General features: G+C 45.5%; 1 protein-coding gene across 1 annotated transcript in view; it reads right to left on the bottom strand.

The window, feature by feature from the left end:
• The window catches only part of DNAAF5 (dynein axonemal assembly factor 5), a 64,886-nt gene that overhangs the window by 19,403 nt on the left and 28,657 nt on the right, over positions 1-16,826 (bottom strand). Inside the window, exons 7-8 of the mRNA XM_075899536.1 lie at positions 15,444-15,587; positions 5,684-5,852 (exon numbers count right to left, since the gene is read on the bottom strand). Coding sequence (XP_075755651.1) covers positions 5,684-5,852; positions 15,444-15,587 — 313 coding nt within the window. The remainder of the gene's footprint in view (positions 1-5,683; positions 5,853-15,443; positions 15,588-16,826) is intronic.

Raw genomic sequence — 16,826 nt, 5'->3', positions numbered from 1 at the left:
TCTATCCTTTGCATCTACATTCACTTCAGAAATACTAAGACTTGCACTACACTAGAAAATTAGGTCTGTTTATCTACATCAATGAGGACTGTGAAAAATCCATACCTTTAAACGGCATAGTTAAGCTGACCAAAGTCCCTCTGTAGACAGTAGAAGGTTGATGGAAGGATTCTTCCATTGACCTAGGTATTGCCTCTTAGGAAAGTGGATTACAGGTTTAATCACTAAAATCTGGGCCTGGTTTAATAATCCTTTCGGACCATGGATGTTGCTGGACCAGAGAGGCCCAGATTGCCACGTTCAGGGGCGGGGATGATCGTGGGGAGATCAGCCCTGGCTGGGGCCGATGGCAGGGAGCACAGCACTGGTCAATGGGGACTGGCAGCATAGCCCCAGACTGGGCTGGCATAGTGGGGAGTGTAGCCCCGGCTAATACGTAATAGTGTAGCAAGAACGCAGCCCCAGCCAGGGTCAGCACGCTTGGATCATAGGCCTGGCAGGGCTGGGGGTAGTGGGCCCGTGACGGGGAGCAGGGCCAATAGCCAGGAGAGGAGCCTTAACCTCCCCTAGTTTGGCAAACTCTGTTGTTCAGACTGCTCAGGTCCTGCTCAGGGTGCTGGATCAGGGACGTAATGGTTCTACCAATGCCAATAGGAGAAACTCTCCCATCAGTATAGGTAATGTCTACACTGAAGCACTGCAGTGATGCCTCTGTGCTGCTGTAGCATTTAAGGATGCGTCTTTACTGCAGGGCTTAACTTGAAATAAGCTATGCAGATTGAGCAACGTCCATTGTGTAGCTTATTTCAAAATAGCTTATTTCTAAATAGGGAGTGTCTACACAGCACTTATTTTGAAATAGAACACTTTTCCTCTGACTTCCCTTACTCCTCGTACAATGAGGGTTACGGGAGTTGGAGTAAGAAGTCCTCTAGCTTGACAGTATTTTCACACTATTTCAAAATAACTGCCTGCTGTGTAGACACGACGAAGTTATTTCGGAATAGCGCTAGTTATTTTGAAATAGAGTTGCAATTTAGACGTACCCTAAGTGTAGAAAAGACCTTAGTCTTCCCTTCTTTGTGTTTGCAGAACTAGAGAACTGCAGTGAGAGCTCCCTCAACCGTACCTGAATGGATAGGGGTATCAGAATCTTTAACTAGAGCTCTTTTCCAAGAGCATTTCTACACCAGGAAATTATTTCAAAATAACTAAATTTGAAATAACTCCCAAAATAACTATTTTAAAATAAGCTTATTCCCTGAGGAAAGCAGAAGTACAGATTTCTAAATAACCAGCCCGTTATTTCAAAATAATGGGCTTGGTAGAGTGGATGGTCTGCTTATTATTTCAAAATAAGGGGGGTTATTTCAAAATAACTTCCTAATGTAGACCATGGCCAAGTGATTATCAGGAGTTTGTTTGTCTGCTTTCATTAATGTTATTTTAGTCAAAGGATTGTAATCAGTCTGACTAAAATCCACTTTCCCATAGCACCAGTTCAGGTTTTAGTTTTTTATGGGTGTTTATCCTAATGATTTTCCAATCAATGAATACTCTAGCAAACACAGGCTCAAAAATAGCTGATATTTCTAATGCCAAGATAAGAAGAAAACACTTTGGAAAGTTAAAAAAACAAAACAAAACAAAACTTTTTTCATTATGTCAGAATCAATCTATTCTTGTTCTGTATAGGTCACATTTAAAACAAAAGCATCACAAGCAAAGTACCAGTTACATTTTCACTGTGATACGAGTGACAACAACAACATTCTGTAACATGAAGAATTGTCTGAATAAAGTATTCAGATTCCAAAAGAAGATCAACACCACTTAGAGTCTGAAAGAGTACTGTCTCAAACCTGGAACAAAATAATAATTTCAGATGTCTAGACTTAAACAACATAGGCCATAAAATACAACTTGGTAAATATCCATGCCAAGTAAGGTTTTATTTTTGTAGCAATTATTCAGGTGCATTACTCTATGCTAGACTTGAGGTATTTTTAAAACAATGCCATTAAATCATGTTTTGATAATAGCAAGTTAAATATATGGAGAATAAACAACATAATCTACATCACTTATTTCAAAACAGATTCAAATTTTTGCAATTTTTTTTTAAAAAGAGGGACTGGAAAGGAGTAATCCTCATTAAATTGATTAAATGCCACATTATATATGGAAATGAAAAGAAAATGGGAATCATACTAGGCGCTGTTGTTTCAGACAAGACAGAAAACACAGACAAGAGCATATCACCACTATGGGTGAAAGCCAAAATATTTGCCCAGACAGTTTATGATTTATTTTTCATTAAGCAAAACAGACAAATGTCCAGAAGTTCTGTAAATAAATGAAAGGAGACAGATTGTTGGCCTTTCAATATTTGTATTGGATAGTTGTTTTTTACTCTAAGGCAGGGGTGGGCAAGAGGCAGCTAGCGAGCTGAATCCGGCCTGCCTAGCCACTGGATTCGGCCTGCAGCCACCTCACTGACTCGCTCTCTACACAGCAGCTCACGCCGCTTTAATGACTGGTTGCCTATTGCTATGGACACTAGGGACGGATGGGGAAACATTGAGCGCTGTCCTTTCCCCCTAGAAAAATCCCTCAGCTCCCATTGGCCAGTTTCTGGCTAACAGGAGCTGAGAAATTTTGTTGGAGGCAGGGGCAGCAAGTGATGCTTTCTCCCTTCTTCACTCCCCCTCCCCGTTCTCGAGCAGAGCTACTTGAAGCAGCTAGCTCAGTAGACAGGCATGAAGCCTGTCTCAGGTTCCTGCAGGGCTGCTGGCTGGGAGCTGCCTAGGTAAGCATCTCCCAGAGACAGAGCCTGTCTCTGGTACCTCATCTCCTCTCTCCCCCCAACTGCCCCAGACCACCATCCCCTCCTGCCCCAGGTCACCAGCCAAACCCTCTGTACGCCCTCTCCCCACCTCCTCCAAGTCACAACTCCCTCCCAGACTCTGTACCCCCTCCTACACCACTCCCCCAGACCAGAATCCTCTCTTGCACCCCAAGGCCCTGCCCCAGATCAGAACCCCTCCTTCACCCAAATTCCCTTTCAGACCCTACACTCCCTCCTACACCCTAGTTCTCTATCCGAAGCTCCTTTCTACACCCCACCCATCGTCCCAGACCTGCACCCCATATACAGAAGTGCAGTCCTTGACCACTTACCAAAATCTTGGAGTGGCTCCCCATTAAAAATTATTGCTCACCCCTGCTCTAAGGACTAGACTACACTTTAAAGTTAACTAGGATTTTGAATTCAAAGTGCAAACGCTATTTCTGGAATAACTCCATGTGTAGACAAGTCCTAAGAGTGAGGAGAATTCTTACAGAGGTTGGGCTCTGCAGAGCGAGAGAGGCAGGTTTTAATTGAGATAAGCTAAATGGTTATGCAATTGAACAGCTAGAGCAAGGAAATGGTTATTTTAAAAATACAATTAAAATACTGAGATTCCATTTTACAAAGTGCCTGAGTTTATTTATACAAGTTTCCATAGCGATTATCCAAAATATGCATTTTCAGGAAAATTCTTGCAAAAAGCAATATTTTATGGCTGCATGCAAATAAATAGCTACCTGTGTTAAGAAAAGTATCTAGTAACAGTATTCCCTCTAGGGATGTTAAAATTAATCAACTAATTGAATAGTTGATAGAATTCCATCGACTATTCACTTAGTCAATAAGGGTACTTTTGCTTTGAAATGTAGCAGGAGCCCACCTGGCTCTTGCTATATTTCAAAGGCGGAAGTGCCGCACGGCATTTCAAAAACTGAGTCTATCACTGGCCCCAGGCTCCATGCGGTACTTCTGCTTTGAAATGTACGAGAGCCCCAGTGGGGACTCTTGTACATTTCAAAGGTGGAACACCGCCACTGCACCCCTGCTCTCTCCCACAGAGTTGGAGCTGGGGGGAACTGGCTTTTAAGCCAGCTTCCCCCAGTACCCGCCTCTTCTTCCCCCTCCCTTGCTGCCTCTTTCTGATAGACTAGTCACTTAGATCCCTAGTTTCCTCTAAGATGCATGGCAGCACAGTTTCGCAATGATTAATCAACCCCGCCCAGTCAGTAGCACTGTGCATGGAGCCCTGAGCCTCTGCCTGGCAGGGGCTGATTAATCACCTGTGAAGCTGTGCTGCCATGCAGCTTAGAGGAAACACTTATCTAGAAGTGATTTAAGGCCCCAATCCTGCAAAGATGAAAGAATGTATATGAGAGTCATGCATATGATCTATCTCATTGACTTTAATGGGGTTACTCCAGGAGCGGGCAATAATTTCTGTGGGGCATGGGTGCACTCCAAGAATTTGGTAAATAGTCATGGGCCACATTTTTCTAAGGGTATGTCTACACTACCACCCTAGTTCGAACTAGGGTGGTTAATGTAGTCATTCGAAGTTGCAAATGAAGCCTGGGACTTAAATATCCCGGGCTTCATTTGCATCTTGCCGGGCACCGTCATTTTTAAATCCCTGTTAGTGCGGACTCCGTGCCCGCAGCTACACGCGGCACGGAGTAGGTAGTTCGAATTAGGCTAATTCAAACTACCGTTACACCTCATTCCACGTGGAGTAATGGTAGTTCGAATTAGAAAGCCTAATTCGAACTACCTACTCCGTGCCGTGTGTAGCCGCGGGCACGGAGTCCGCACTAACGGGGATTTAAAAATGGCGGCGCCCGGCAAGATGCAAATGAAGCCCGGGATATTTAAATCCTGGGCTTCATTTGCAACTTCGAATGACTACATTAACCACCCTAGTTCGAACTAGGGTGGTAGTGTAGACATATCCTAATATATTAACAGATGAGGTGCAGGATCTGGGACGGAGTTTGGATGAAGGAGGGAGTTGTGGTGCAGGTTCTGGGAGAGGGTTTGGGTGCAGGAGAAGTCTGCAATGTGGGGCAGAGTTTGGGGTACTGGAGGGGTGCCAGGTGCGAGTTCTGACCAGGCAACACTTACCATAGGCAACTTCTGACTGGCAGCCCAGCAAGGTGCTCAAGCAATTTGCCTGACTGCTGTGGCCCCATAAACTGCTCAAAATGGCTGGCAGCTGAGGCAAATGTGTCTCCTTGCACAGCACAGTGTCTACATGTGCTGTCTGCACACACAAGGACTGTCACTGTAGCTCCCATTGGCTGGTTTCTGGCCAACAGACATATAAGGATGGTGCTGGGAATGGGGGCAGTGCGCAGATACCCACTATCCCTCTCCCACCAAGGGCCATGCATGCAGAGACATGTTTGCCCCAGCAACCAACCACTTTGAACAGCAGCAGGCAGGCAGGCAGGCAGCTTGCCTAAGCACCCCGCTGGGCCACGGGACATTAGTGACCTGGAGGGTTATTTTGACCAAGCTTAAAATGAAGCGCATGCTTGCATGCCATATTGGATTGGGGCGTAAATGTACAACATACAGTTTAAAATAAGAACACAAGGTGATTTATTATACTAAAACTTCAAGTGTTAAGTGAGTGTTTTTATTATTCTCTGAGCAGACCATACATTCTGAAAAACTCCTAGGATACCTCAAAACTTAATTCTATTTCTTGCATTATGAACATATGACGTTTTTGAATACTGAAGTTATAAAATACAGCATGTTTGAAAGCCTGGAGATTACTGTGGAACATAAGAAATCACTAAGATAACCATTACCTTGCTTAATGAATCATACCTGAATGAGTGGCAATGACATCTAACTGTAATAATTCTGGAGAATAGCAGTTCCAATGATCATGTGATACAGATACCCATTCCATAAGTTGATCTATATGTTGTTTATAGAGATCAATAAAACCATGCAAATGCTGTACCTTAGCTAATAAACACATTGACTCTTCTACCTGTTTAGAACAAACAGAAACCAAACCAGGTGAAATTAACCAAAATGTCAGTTAAAAAAAAACCATTTTTATAAATTTATGAAGCAGACCATAATGTTATAACCACCAAGAATTAAGGGAATAGTATAGGCATGTCTGTATGCATCAGATCTTTTTAGCTTTCTCTATATATACATAAAAAGATTTTTCCTGTGGCACAAGACTGTGATGTCATCATGCCATTCTGTGTCGCCACACCCCCAACTCCAAACCCAGAAAATGCCTCCCCCCACCGACCAACCTCTCACTATACTACCAGCTCCGTTGATAGGCTTCCCCGCTGACCGGCCTCTTCGTCCATAGCCCTACCGACTGCAGCCCCTCCAGGCCTGTACGCAGCAGGGTGCAAATGCACACTCCCATGTCCCTCCAAGTGAGCATAAGGCTGGGGTGGCATGTTGCCTCAGCCCTTCTACTCTGTGGTTTGGCTGACCGAGAGTGGAAGCTGCAAACTGCCACACAGCATCTCTCTCCCTGTCCCAGAGGAGGCAGGAGCCACGCGGCCTCCCCACTCCTGGGAGAGGGCGAAAGCCACGTGGCCTCCCCCTCTCCGGTGTTCCAGGGGGGTGGGCGCCGCGTGCCTTCCCCCCCCTCCCTGTACCCCTCACACACTCCCTTAGCCAAGAGCCATGGCTGATGCACCACAACTGGGCCCCACCCAGCGGCAGGGGGAACCAGGGCTGGGATGACCTCAGCCCTGGGCCCTCCCTCCCCAGCAGCTGGGGAGGGGCGAGAAAGAGCTGGAACCATCTGGGGGGCGGGGTGAGAGGGCGGGAAGAGGGGCGATCGAGAACCGGGTTTGGCCAGGCCCTTCCTGACAGCCAGAGGTGGGGAAGAGCTGAGGCGAGGACAGCAGAGAGGGGGGCTGGCGAGCGTAGCGAGCAGGGGGCACACAGACCCCTAGCTTTTTTTAAATATAAGAAAATTCAAGAGACAAAGAATCTCTCATGGTTTCTTAGTAGGGCAGTCACGGTCAATAGCTAAACATAATTAATTACAGCATCATTAATTACATCTCTGCTCATCTGAGGAAGTGGGTTTTGCCCATGAAAACTCATGATACTATAAATACATTTTGGTTAGTCTCTATGGTGCTACAGGACTACTCATTAGCATTACACCTGTTAACTTTAGTTTTAAAATGGAAACATTGCTTTTGGCTTCACTATGACATCACACAGAATACTGCAATCCAAAATCAAAACTGGTGAAACTCAACATCACATAAAAGAAGTTCAAAGCCAATCAGAATTGCAAAACAGTTACTTTTCCATATAGTTAAGTAGTGATTTCGTCTCCAACTCAATAATGCTTAAAACAGTTATATAGGAAGTGACCTTCCACCTGCATGCACAGCTGTTCCAATCCAAAGCCGAGGACTATTACTTCTTGGATCATACCCCATCTTTCCAGTTGCTAAATTGTCTTCATTTTTACATTCCACTAATGCAATCTTTCTGTATTTATATACAAAGTTTTTCCTGAGGGACAGAGTGATGTCATGCATCACTCTGCATCCTGCAGCTCCTCCCTCCGTCCTAAGCCATGTGGCCTCCCCCATGTTGGGGGGAGGGCAGGAGACATGTGGCCTGTAGCTAGGCCTGCTGCAGCTTTGGCCTTGCCTGGCCCCACCCTCTGTGGCTGGGGGGAGAGAGTCAGGCCTGCTGCAGTGAGGCCTGGCACAGTGGGCAGGGGCAGGAGCAGCGAGCTGCCTGGCTCCCAGCTTCCCCCTCCCGTGTGCTCTGGGGAAAGGCCGCGCAGCCTGCCTACTTTGTTCCTGAAGTGGGGCTGTGGGGAGCAGACAGGGTTGCTGTCTATCCTGCGGCATCTCGGGCTGCATCGGAATTGGCAGTGGCAGGGCTGGGCTGTGGTGGGCAGCTGGGAAACAGGGCAGCCTGACTCTGCATATGGCAGCAGCCTCCCTCTGCCTGCTCGGTCCTGGGTGCCTCAGGTCGCAGCTGGAGCCACTTGAGAAGAACAGAGGGAGGTGAGGCCTCCGCTTCCCTCTCAGCGAGCCGGGGCTGCATCACAGGATCGGGCCCCAGGTAGAGACTCACTGCAGCCTGGAGTAGCTGGAAGGCTGCAGAGGTGCCTGTGTTCCCCTGTGCACCCTTGGCTACAGGTTGCTGGTAGGCGAAGAGGGGGTGGGTTGGCTCTCCACCTCCTCCTGTGAATGGGACTCCTAGCCCAGTCCCACAGCACCACCTGAATGGTAATGCCTTCACTGGGCGAGCAGTGGGGTGGGGGTGGGAACCGACCCTCTCCCGGCTCCATGCTGCACAGGCCAGGGGCTAACCCCTCCTCCCTACACCAGACTCCGTGACACATGGGCTGGTGGTTTAGCCCCCCAACTTGAGCGGTGTGGAGTCAGTTGGAGGGGTAGGGCGGTGGGGGGGGGGGTTATTTCCCTCCCCCCCGCACCCCTTGAGGTGTCACAAAGGGGCGACCCAGCAGCATTCGGAGCAGTTGCCAACCTACTGGTGCTGTTTCCTTGCTGGTTAGGTTGCCCATTCGTGGGAGAGGCAAGGTGTTCCTTAGGAAGGGAGATAGGGTGTATGTGGGGATAGGTGGTGCACTAAAGGGTGGTGGTGGGGTGAAGGGGACATAGGAATGGAGAAAGGGGGATAGGCAGTGTGGGGTGGAGAGGGGTTAGGGAGGGTGGTAGGTGTAGAAATGGAGGATGGAGGTGGGGGTGAGGATGGAAAGAGGGGGGTGGGTTGTGGGCCATGGAGCTCCCCTCCCCACAGCAGCGCACACTCTTCCCCGCAGACTGAATCCAGTGCGGGGCCTTGGGGTTTCCTCCTCCCCCCACACCCACAGAAAGCTGGTACTGGCGCTGTAATCTTTCTGGGGGGGGATGTTCAAAGCTGGAGCACCGGGCAGGTGGCGGCCCGAGAACGGGTCAGGCGGAGGCAGCTACATCCTGGAGTGTTGGGGACCATGCTGCTGCCTGGCTCTGCCCCCCTCCAGAGGTGGGCCTAGAGTCTGGAAGGAGAGTGGGAGGCCCGGAGGCAAGAGGCTGGGGGCGGGAGCTGAGAGGCTGGGGAGGGGAGAAGGAGGTTGGATCTAACAGAGCCTGGGCCTTCCAACCCCCAGAAATAGAGGGGAGGAGGGGTTGGCGAGCATAGCGAACAGGGGGCACTGCCCCGTAGTGTAATGTAATGTTTAGGAAGGAAAAAGTGAAACACGTAAGTAAAGAAATACCAGATAAACATGCAAGCTACAGTTATGTTATGCAGGAAAGTATAACGGTTTTGTAATAAACTCTAACAGAGGTGCATTCATGCATAAAATTATTTGCTTTTATAGCTCCTTAAATCTCTTATAAAAAATACCTATCTCCTGAAGATGTGATCCAAAAGTCCACTGAAGTCAATGGATATAATCTCACTGTCTTCCATAAATTTTGGATTATACCGTAAGGGCCAGACTGTGATATCCTCACAATGAGTAGTACCTTAACTCCACCCGGAGCCCCCCCGGACTACTTACAGTGTAAGTCTGAATTCAGTGTGAATACGGGTGACATAATTTAGCCTTAAACAGTTAAGTGCAACTAAATGATATGCATTTGTTTTGCTGTTTTTAAACTGAACTCATCTGCACTGATGTTCTAGGCCTTTTAGAATTCTGAAGATAGATTGCTTGCGTGACAAGTCATTATGGAAGTGCCAGATGCGAAAAGATTTTAGAAAAGGCAGGATTTGCTAAGTACAAAGATGATAGTTTAAGCGACTTTGCCAGAACCCAAGACAATGGATTCCTTCTTTCTGCAGGATCTGCATTCTAGCCAAATTACTCAATACTTGTGTTCCAAAGTTTTTTTTGTTGACCTGTAAATAAATCATACTATTCTGCAAGACTGAGGTATCTCAGATAAAAACTGTTGTCTATTCTAGGGATGTTAAGTTGCAATTTAATTGCCCAATTGAGTAGTCGATGGAATTTCTATCAACTACTCGATTAATTGATGGGGGGGCACTCACTACCCCGACTGTGGCTCTGCAGTTTAAACGGAAAAGGGAATCTGAGATATATAAACCAGTTTAATATGTTCTTGACATGGCCTTAAGCATTATGAAGCTGATATTCAAATATACTGAAAACTGCAGCTTATTTTGAAGTTGTTGGGAGTTGGGTACACAATAACCAGGCTATTCTCGTCTTTGGGCAATTCCAATATTTCAGGTTTGTCACAATCTCGTTGCTAGATTATCTATTTTGTGGAAAAAAGTTAAGAACAAAGACTTTTTCATCCAAAGTAATGTCAATTGGAAAAAACCCTGTAAATACAAGAATATCCAAAGGCTTTAATAATTTTAGAGGATTTTCTTTGTTTTATGAGAGAATCAGGATTTATCTCTATAAAACCACTTTACTTCTAGGACTCGGCTACTTTCAGTCTCCTCAAATCCTTAAAAAGCCCGGAGGTTTTGTAATGCCCCAAAAGGCAGATATGTGTAACATACAGATGTTGTTGTTTGGGGACTCACCCATTCACAATACAATTTATAAATATAAATCACAGATTAGTTCCTTGTGTAACCTGTCTGAGTCTGAAAGAACATCTTGCATCTTGTTTCAATACTATTAAGCTTTGTTTCATTTCTCCTTTTCAGATTAACTTTCAAAGGCTATGCCTTTTTGATGGGAGCCTGCCCTGACAGGGCCATAAATACTAGTAAAACACAGGCCTTTGGACTGTAATGCCCAGAAGCAATGCAAGAGGAAGTAGAATAGCCATCAGATTAAGGAGGTCTGAAAAAACAGAGTTGGATAGGCCACCAAGGAGTTCTAGTGAGGAAGGATGGCTTTCTGATTTATTTGGCACTTAACAGGGGGAAGGGGATGCAGGGATGGGAGGAATGAAGATGAGATAGTGGTTTAAAAGAAAAAAAAAAAAGGACTTATTATCATAGCCTCTGTAGATGAAGTCCCTGATGTTAAGATTTCTTATGAGAGGTGGAGAAGTCAACTACTTTAAAAGCCAAAATGTTTGCCTAAGCACAGAAAAATATCCATTTTGGGGTTAGTAGCTTGATTGTTTTTCTGTGGGATGTTAGTGTATAGTTGAGTAAATGATTAACCGATAAACCTGGTTTTATTGGTTAATCCAGTCTAACCTATATGAGAGGCAGCAAGGGGAGGAGAGGTGGAAGCTGGTGCACCCGTGGGAAGACCATTTAAAAGTCAGCTCCCCACGAACACCTGATCCCATGGAGCCGTCGGCCCCCCGCCATTGCTGCCTCCCAAAGGGGTGGGGGCAGGAGTGCAGGTGGGAGTCAGTGCTCAGGGGGTGGTGCTGGGGGAGCCAGCTTAAAAGCCTGCTCCCCACGAGTACTAGCTTCGCAGAGCTGCATTCTCCCTCCCACCATCAGAGGCAGATGGGATGCCAGCCCAACCCCCTGAGGACAGGGACTGCTGCCACAGAGCTTCCTCGGCCCACGGTGGGCCCAGGTTTGCTGTGGACAGAGTCTGCTCCATGAGATGCCGAAGCAGCCTTTGTCGACAGGGAGCCTGGGCCCCCAGCAGGCAGAGCAGCCTCTGTCTGCGGTAGGCCTGGGCTTGCCCTGGACAGTGGCTGCTCCATGGGATGCCAGAGCTGCCTCTGTCAGCTCATGGACCTCGTGAACTCACCAGTTAAGGCATAACATTGAGAAATGTTGGCTTTTCAGGAAAGGTGCAATGGGGAGAATTTATTCCTGGAGCATTTACATCTTTTGAGAAGGACTTAGAATGAAACAAAACAATTCCGAGGGATTTTCACTACTGTCTTTAAAGAGAAAATTTGATTAATTTCTAATAGGAAGACTGTACTGGGTGAAGTGTCTAACCTGTAGAAGCTTAACTTACATGATGGCTAAAATAAAAGTTGATCAATATTATAAAATGTTCATAGTCAGTAACATATTTTCTAATGACAAGAATTCCCCTCTTTAAAAGTGCTACGTAAATTGGTTATAATACCTACCTGTCTTTTAATAAAATAGGGTGTGGCTACCTCATAGAGTGTTATAAGACTTTAATTGAATGTTTGATGAGCAATTTGAGCTCATCAATGAAAGGTACTATACAAATATAGTGTATTACTCATGATGATGATAATAACTAGGAATTTTTTAAAAACAAATCAAAATATCTCTAGAAACCACAGCAGTTATTTTCTGGTAAGAGGATCTGGAAAGAACCATTATAGAACATCTTAGAGCTACCTGATACATTAAAGCAGAAAATGTCAGCATCTAGACTGGTGACTAACAATAAATAGTCTCTTATAAGACATTCAATTAAAGTCTTATAACACTCTGTGAGGTAGCCACATTCTATTTTATTAAAAGACAGGTAGGTATTATAACCAATTTACGTAGCACTTTTAAAGAGGGGAATTCTTGTCATTAGAAAATATGTTAGAGTATGTCTACACTACAGCACTAATTCGAACTAACTTAATTCGAATTAGTTAATTTGAACTAAGCTAATTCGAATTAGTGCATCTAGACCTAAAAACTAATTCAAATTAGCGTTTTGCTAATTTGAAGTAGCATGTCCACATTGAGTGGACCCTGGACCGAAGTTAAGGCTGGCCGGAACCAGTGCCGGCAGGGCATCAGGTTAGGACTTAGAGTGTAGAGCTGCTGCCTCAGGCTAGCCCAGGGCTGTGCTTAAAGGGACCCGACTCCCACCCCGGACAGACAGTTCTCAGGGTTCCTCGCTTGCTTGTCTACCTCGATGAAGGACAGCAAAGCAGTCCTGACTTGGAGTGCCCTGAGTGCCCACACTCCGCACATCACAGCACTCGGCCATCAGCCCAGCAGCACTTGCCACAGGCTGCCATCCAGGGGGGGTCAATCAGGGGGGCTGTCAGGATCCAGGAGGCCCTGCAGAAGAGCTTCCACCCCGAGGATCCCGCAGAGCCACTCCAGTCCTCCCCCACCTCCTTCCACTTATCCCTCCTTAGCCCCGCTTCCTGATGTAAAAAATAAAGGACACGTGTGTTCAAAAATAGAAATTCTCTTTATTTAACAAAACTGGGGGGGGGGGGGGGGGATTAACCTCTGGGGAGACTGGGAATAGGAGGTGGGAGAGGGGAAGAGAGAGGGTGGGAAAGGGGAGGGGGAAACCTGGGAGGGGGAAGCCAGGGGAAGAAGGAGGAGGAGAAGTATCAAACTATTGTATGCCATATCTTCAGTACTGTGTACAGATGTGGTCTCCTCACCTCAAAAAAGATATTTTGGCCTTGGAAAGGGTTCAGAAAAGGGCAACTATAATGATTAGGGGGTTGGAACAGGTCCCATATGAAGAGAGGCTAAAGAGACTGGGACTTTTCAGCTTAGAAAAGAGGAGACTGAGGGGGGATATGATAGAGGTCTATAAAATCATGAGTGGTGTGGAGAGGGTGAATAAAGAAAAGTTCTTCATTAGTTCCCATAATATAAGGACTAGAGGACACCAAATGAAATGAATGGACAGCAGGTTTAAAACTAATAAGCGAAAGTTCTTCTTCACACAGCACATAGTCAACCTGTGGAACTCCTTGCCACAGGAGGCTGTGAAGGCTAGAACTATAACAGAGTTTAAAGAGAAGTTAGATAAATTCATGGAGGTTGGGTCCGTGGAGTGCTATTAGCCAGGGGGTAGGAACGGTGTCTTTGGCCACTGTTTGTGGAAGGCTGGAGATGGATGGCACAAGACAAATCGCTTGGTCATTGTCTTCGGTCCATCCCCTCCGGGGTAACTGGTGTTGGCCGCTGTCGGCAGACAGACTATTGGGCTAGAAGGACCTTTGGTCTGACCCAGTACTGCCGTTCTTATGTTCTAAGCTCAGGGTCGGGGGTCTCACTGGACCAACTTGATTTTCATGGAAACCTGCTCCTGGGTTCACATGTGGCCTTTGGTGGCCAGGCTGGCAGCTATCTTGCCCTAGACGGCTGCATTCCTGTGCCTAGTGCGGAGGTTGTGGATGTTGGAGGCCTCCCCCTAAACCTCGATGAGGTCCACGATCTCCGCACAAGACCAGGCGGGCACCCGCCTCTTGCGGCTCCGGGCAGGCTCCTGTGAGCCGCCAGCCTGGTCCTGGGAAGAGGCGGAGGGCTGGGTGGCAGCGGGTGGCTGGCTCGTGCCGTGCCAGGTGCAGGGTCTGCTGGCTGGGTGCTGGCAGGCTTGCAACTGGCACGAGCACCGTAGGCAGACCGTGTCCCTTTAAGGGCTCTGGGGCTGGGAGAGGAGGCAGAAAAGTTTCCCTGGTTGTGCCCAGCGTGGCCACCAGGGCAAGCTGGGAAGGGCTAGCCTCCAACTAGTTTGAATTAAGTGGCTACACAGCCCTTAATTCGAACTACTTAATTTGAACTAGGCATTAGTCCTCGTAGAATGAGGTTTACCTAGTTCGAATTAAGCGCTCCGCTAGTTCGAATTAAGCTTGAACTAGCGGTTTGCATGTATAGACGCTATGAAAGTTTGTAGTATAGACATACCCTTACTGACTATAAACATTTTATAAGATTGATCAACTTTTATTTTAGGCATCATGTAAGGTAAGCTTCCACAGGTTAGACACTTCACCCAGTTCAGTCTAAACATTAGCCTATTTTATAAACCTCAGAATGGTTTGCAAACATTAGCCAAACTTAGCAACAACCCAGTGGAGATAGTTGAGGGCAGAAAAACTGAAGGACTTGCTCAAGACCAAAGTCCTAAATCAGAGCTGCGATTAAGAACTAAGAATTCCATGTTTTCACTCTTATGCTTAATTAGTCTGTGCCAATCTCTTAGAGTATGTCTATACTTGCATCCTAGTTTGATAGTCAATGAAGCGGGGATTTAAATATCCGGCACTTCATCAGCATGATCTTGCCAGCGCGTTACTATGATCAACAGCTGTTTCTAAAGGAGTTTTTTGAGGAGTAACAATAGTTTGAACCAAGGGGTTTGGTTTGAACTAACGCGTCCCGGCGTGCACTTTCGCTTTTGAAACAGCTATTGATCGGAGTAACGTACTGGCGAGATCATGCTAACGAAGCGCAGGATATTTAAATCCCCGCTTCATTGACTATTTTGAATGCCTACATTTGCATCCCTAGTTCAAGTGTAGACACCCTTACTCTTGCAACAACAGAAAAGATATGCTGAATTTGAAAAACTGTAAAATAAATAAATAAAAACAATGCTGTCTTAGGGTCTAGATCCTCAGAATAAATCAAGTTTTTAATTGCGCCATAATGATTTATGCTAGTTGAGGATCTGGTCCTAGGTGTTTCAGTAAGAGTCTTTACTCAGACTAAGACCAAAGGAACTTCCTGGGAAAAGAATGAGTAGTCAGACAGAGTTTATAGCATTGTGTGTGTGCCCCCAGGGAACATAATGACTCAATCTTTTGAACTCTAATCTTTACTGATCAGTTCTGAGTTGAGCGCATGCAAAGCTTGAAGCCTAAGAACAGGCAGATTTATAGAGGCTACATTACATTTAGACAAATTATCTTACCAACAGTAAAATAAAAATAAATAAATAAATAAACCCAGGACTTTACTAATTGCCATTCACAGTTAGCGTCACCTTTTCATGAAGATGTTCACTGCGTGGTATTGCCATTATTGTCACCAAAACTTTCATTAGCTGCAAGCTAATGTCTTTGCAGTCTTCTTGGCACACTTCAATTATTGCTTGTACACAACAAAGCAACTGTTCCATATAAAAGATCTACAAACAAAATGCATGAAATGTGGAAGTTTTGTTAGTGTGAGACACCTTTTCTTTCACAGGCCAGTAAAACTGACACAATCCTCTTAAAAAGTCAGATATTAGTAGATGACAATAATACATAAGAGTAAATTCTGCTTATCCCACTCTTATTCCAAACATACACGCTACAATTTTAAAATGACCTATCACATGTTTTTTGTGGAGTAACAAATCAACTCTTTCTTCCCATGCTTTTTGCTTGGGGAAGTGGTTACCTTGTACAGTTAAGAAAAAGTAATCACCATCCTGCTAACAATATATGCTGAACACCATTCTGAATTTGACAGAGAATTTTGGGATTCCTAGGAAGATTTTCATCTTATCCTGAAACAGAACTTTCACTTCTAAGGCTTCTGCTGTGCCAGTCTCAAATGTTCACATTTTTTAACATGTCAAGGAGCACAGTAATATTGAAATACACAGAAACAAGGAACCCTGATGGTCTGTCTTTTACAGTCAGTTATTCTTAGTTATTGCAACATAAGGGCATGACATTCTGGCCTTACTAAAATCAATAGGAGTTTTGCCATTGACCATAATGGAGCCAGGATTTCACTCAAAATTCTTGTCAATTTGCAAATCTTCTGTAGCAAAGCATGGCAAACCACTGTAGAGAGAGTTTCCATGATTTGCTGTACTCCATGATTTGCTGTCAAAAACTGCACCAACAGGTGAACATGGGTCCCTCTACTTTCTGTATTGTATAACAGAATTAATTTAGAAAAGGCCACATGCCAATTTTGCAGAGCTATCTTAAGGACTCCTTGCTTGAATATCCAGGATATGGTGGTGCTTCCAGTGGAGTAGATCCCTAAGAATAATGGATTTCAGTGTGACAGAATGCTCAGAATTGTCCTGAAAGCATCACTGAAACACATCCCATTAAAACAAAGACAATTAAACAGACCTGCAACACTAGAATAATCTTCTTAAATCTGACAAGGGACTACAAAGAATCTTTTGGAAACAGGGTGTTGACCAACTGCATACTCTCTGAAGATCTCCTTCTAGCCATTCTAAGGGCAGAGGCTTAACGTATCAAATTCCTGCTTAGAAAGAAAGCTAAAATTTTAATGAAGGAGGCTTGGTAGATTTATGGATTTTTCTTCTGTACCATTAACAGAACACTTTGCAAATCTGGAAATAAAAGAAAGGGGTGAAGAACTCCTGAATTTCAACTGTTACACCAGAGAACAC

The sequence above is a fragment of the Pelodiscus sinensis genome, chromosome 16 (assembly GCF_049634645.1).
Source record: "Pelodiscus sinensis isolate JC-2024 chromosome 16, ASM4963464v1, whole genome shotgun sequence".
NCBI lineage: Eukaryota > Metazoa > Chordata > Testudines > Trionychidae > Pelodiscus > Pelodiscus sinensis.
The sequence above is the reverse complement of the archived record's forward strand: the minus strand, read 5'-3'. Positions and strand labels throughout refer to the sequence as shown.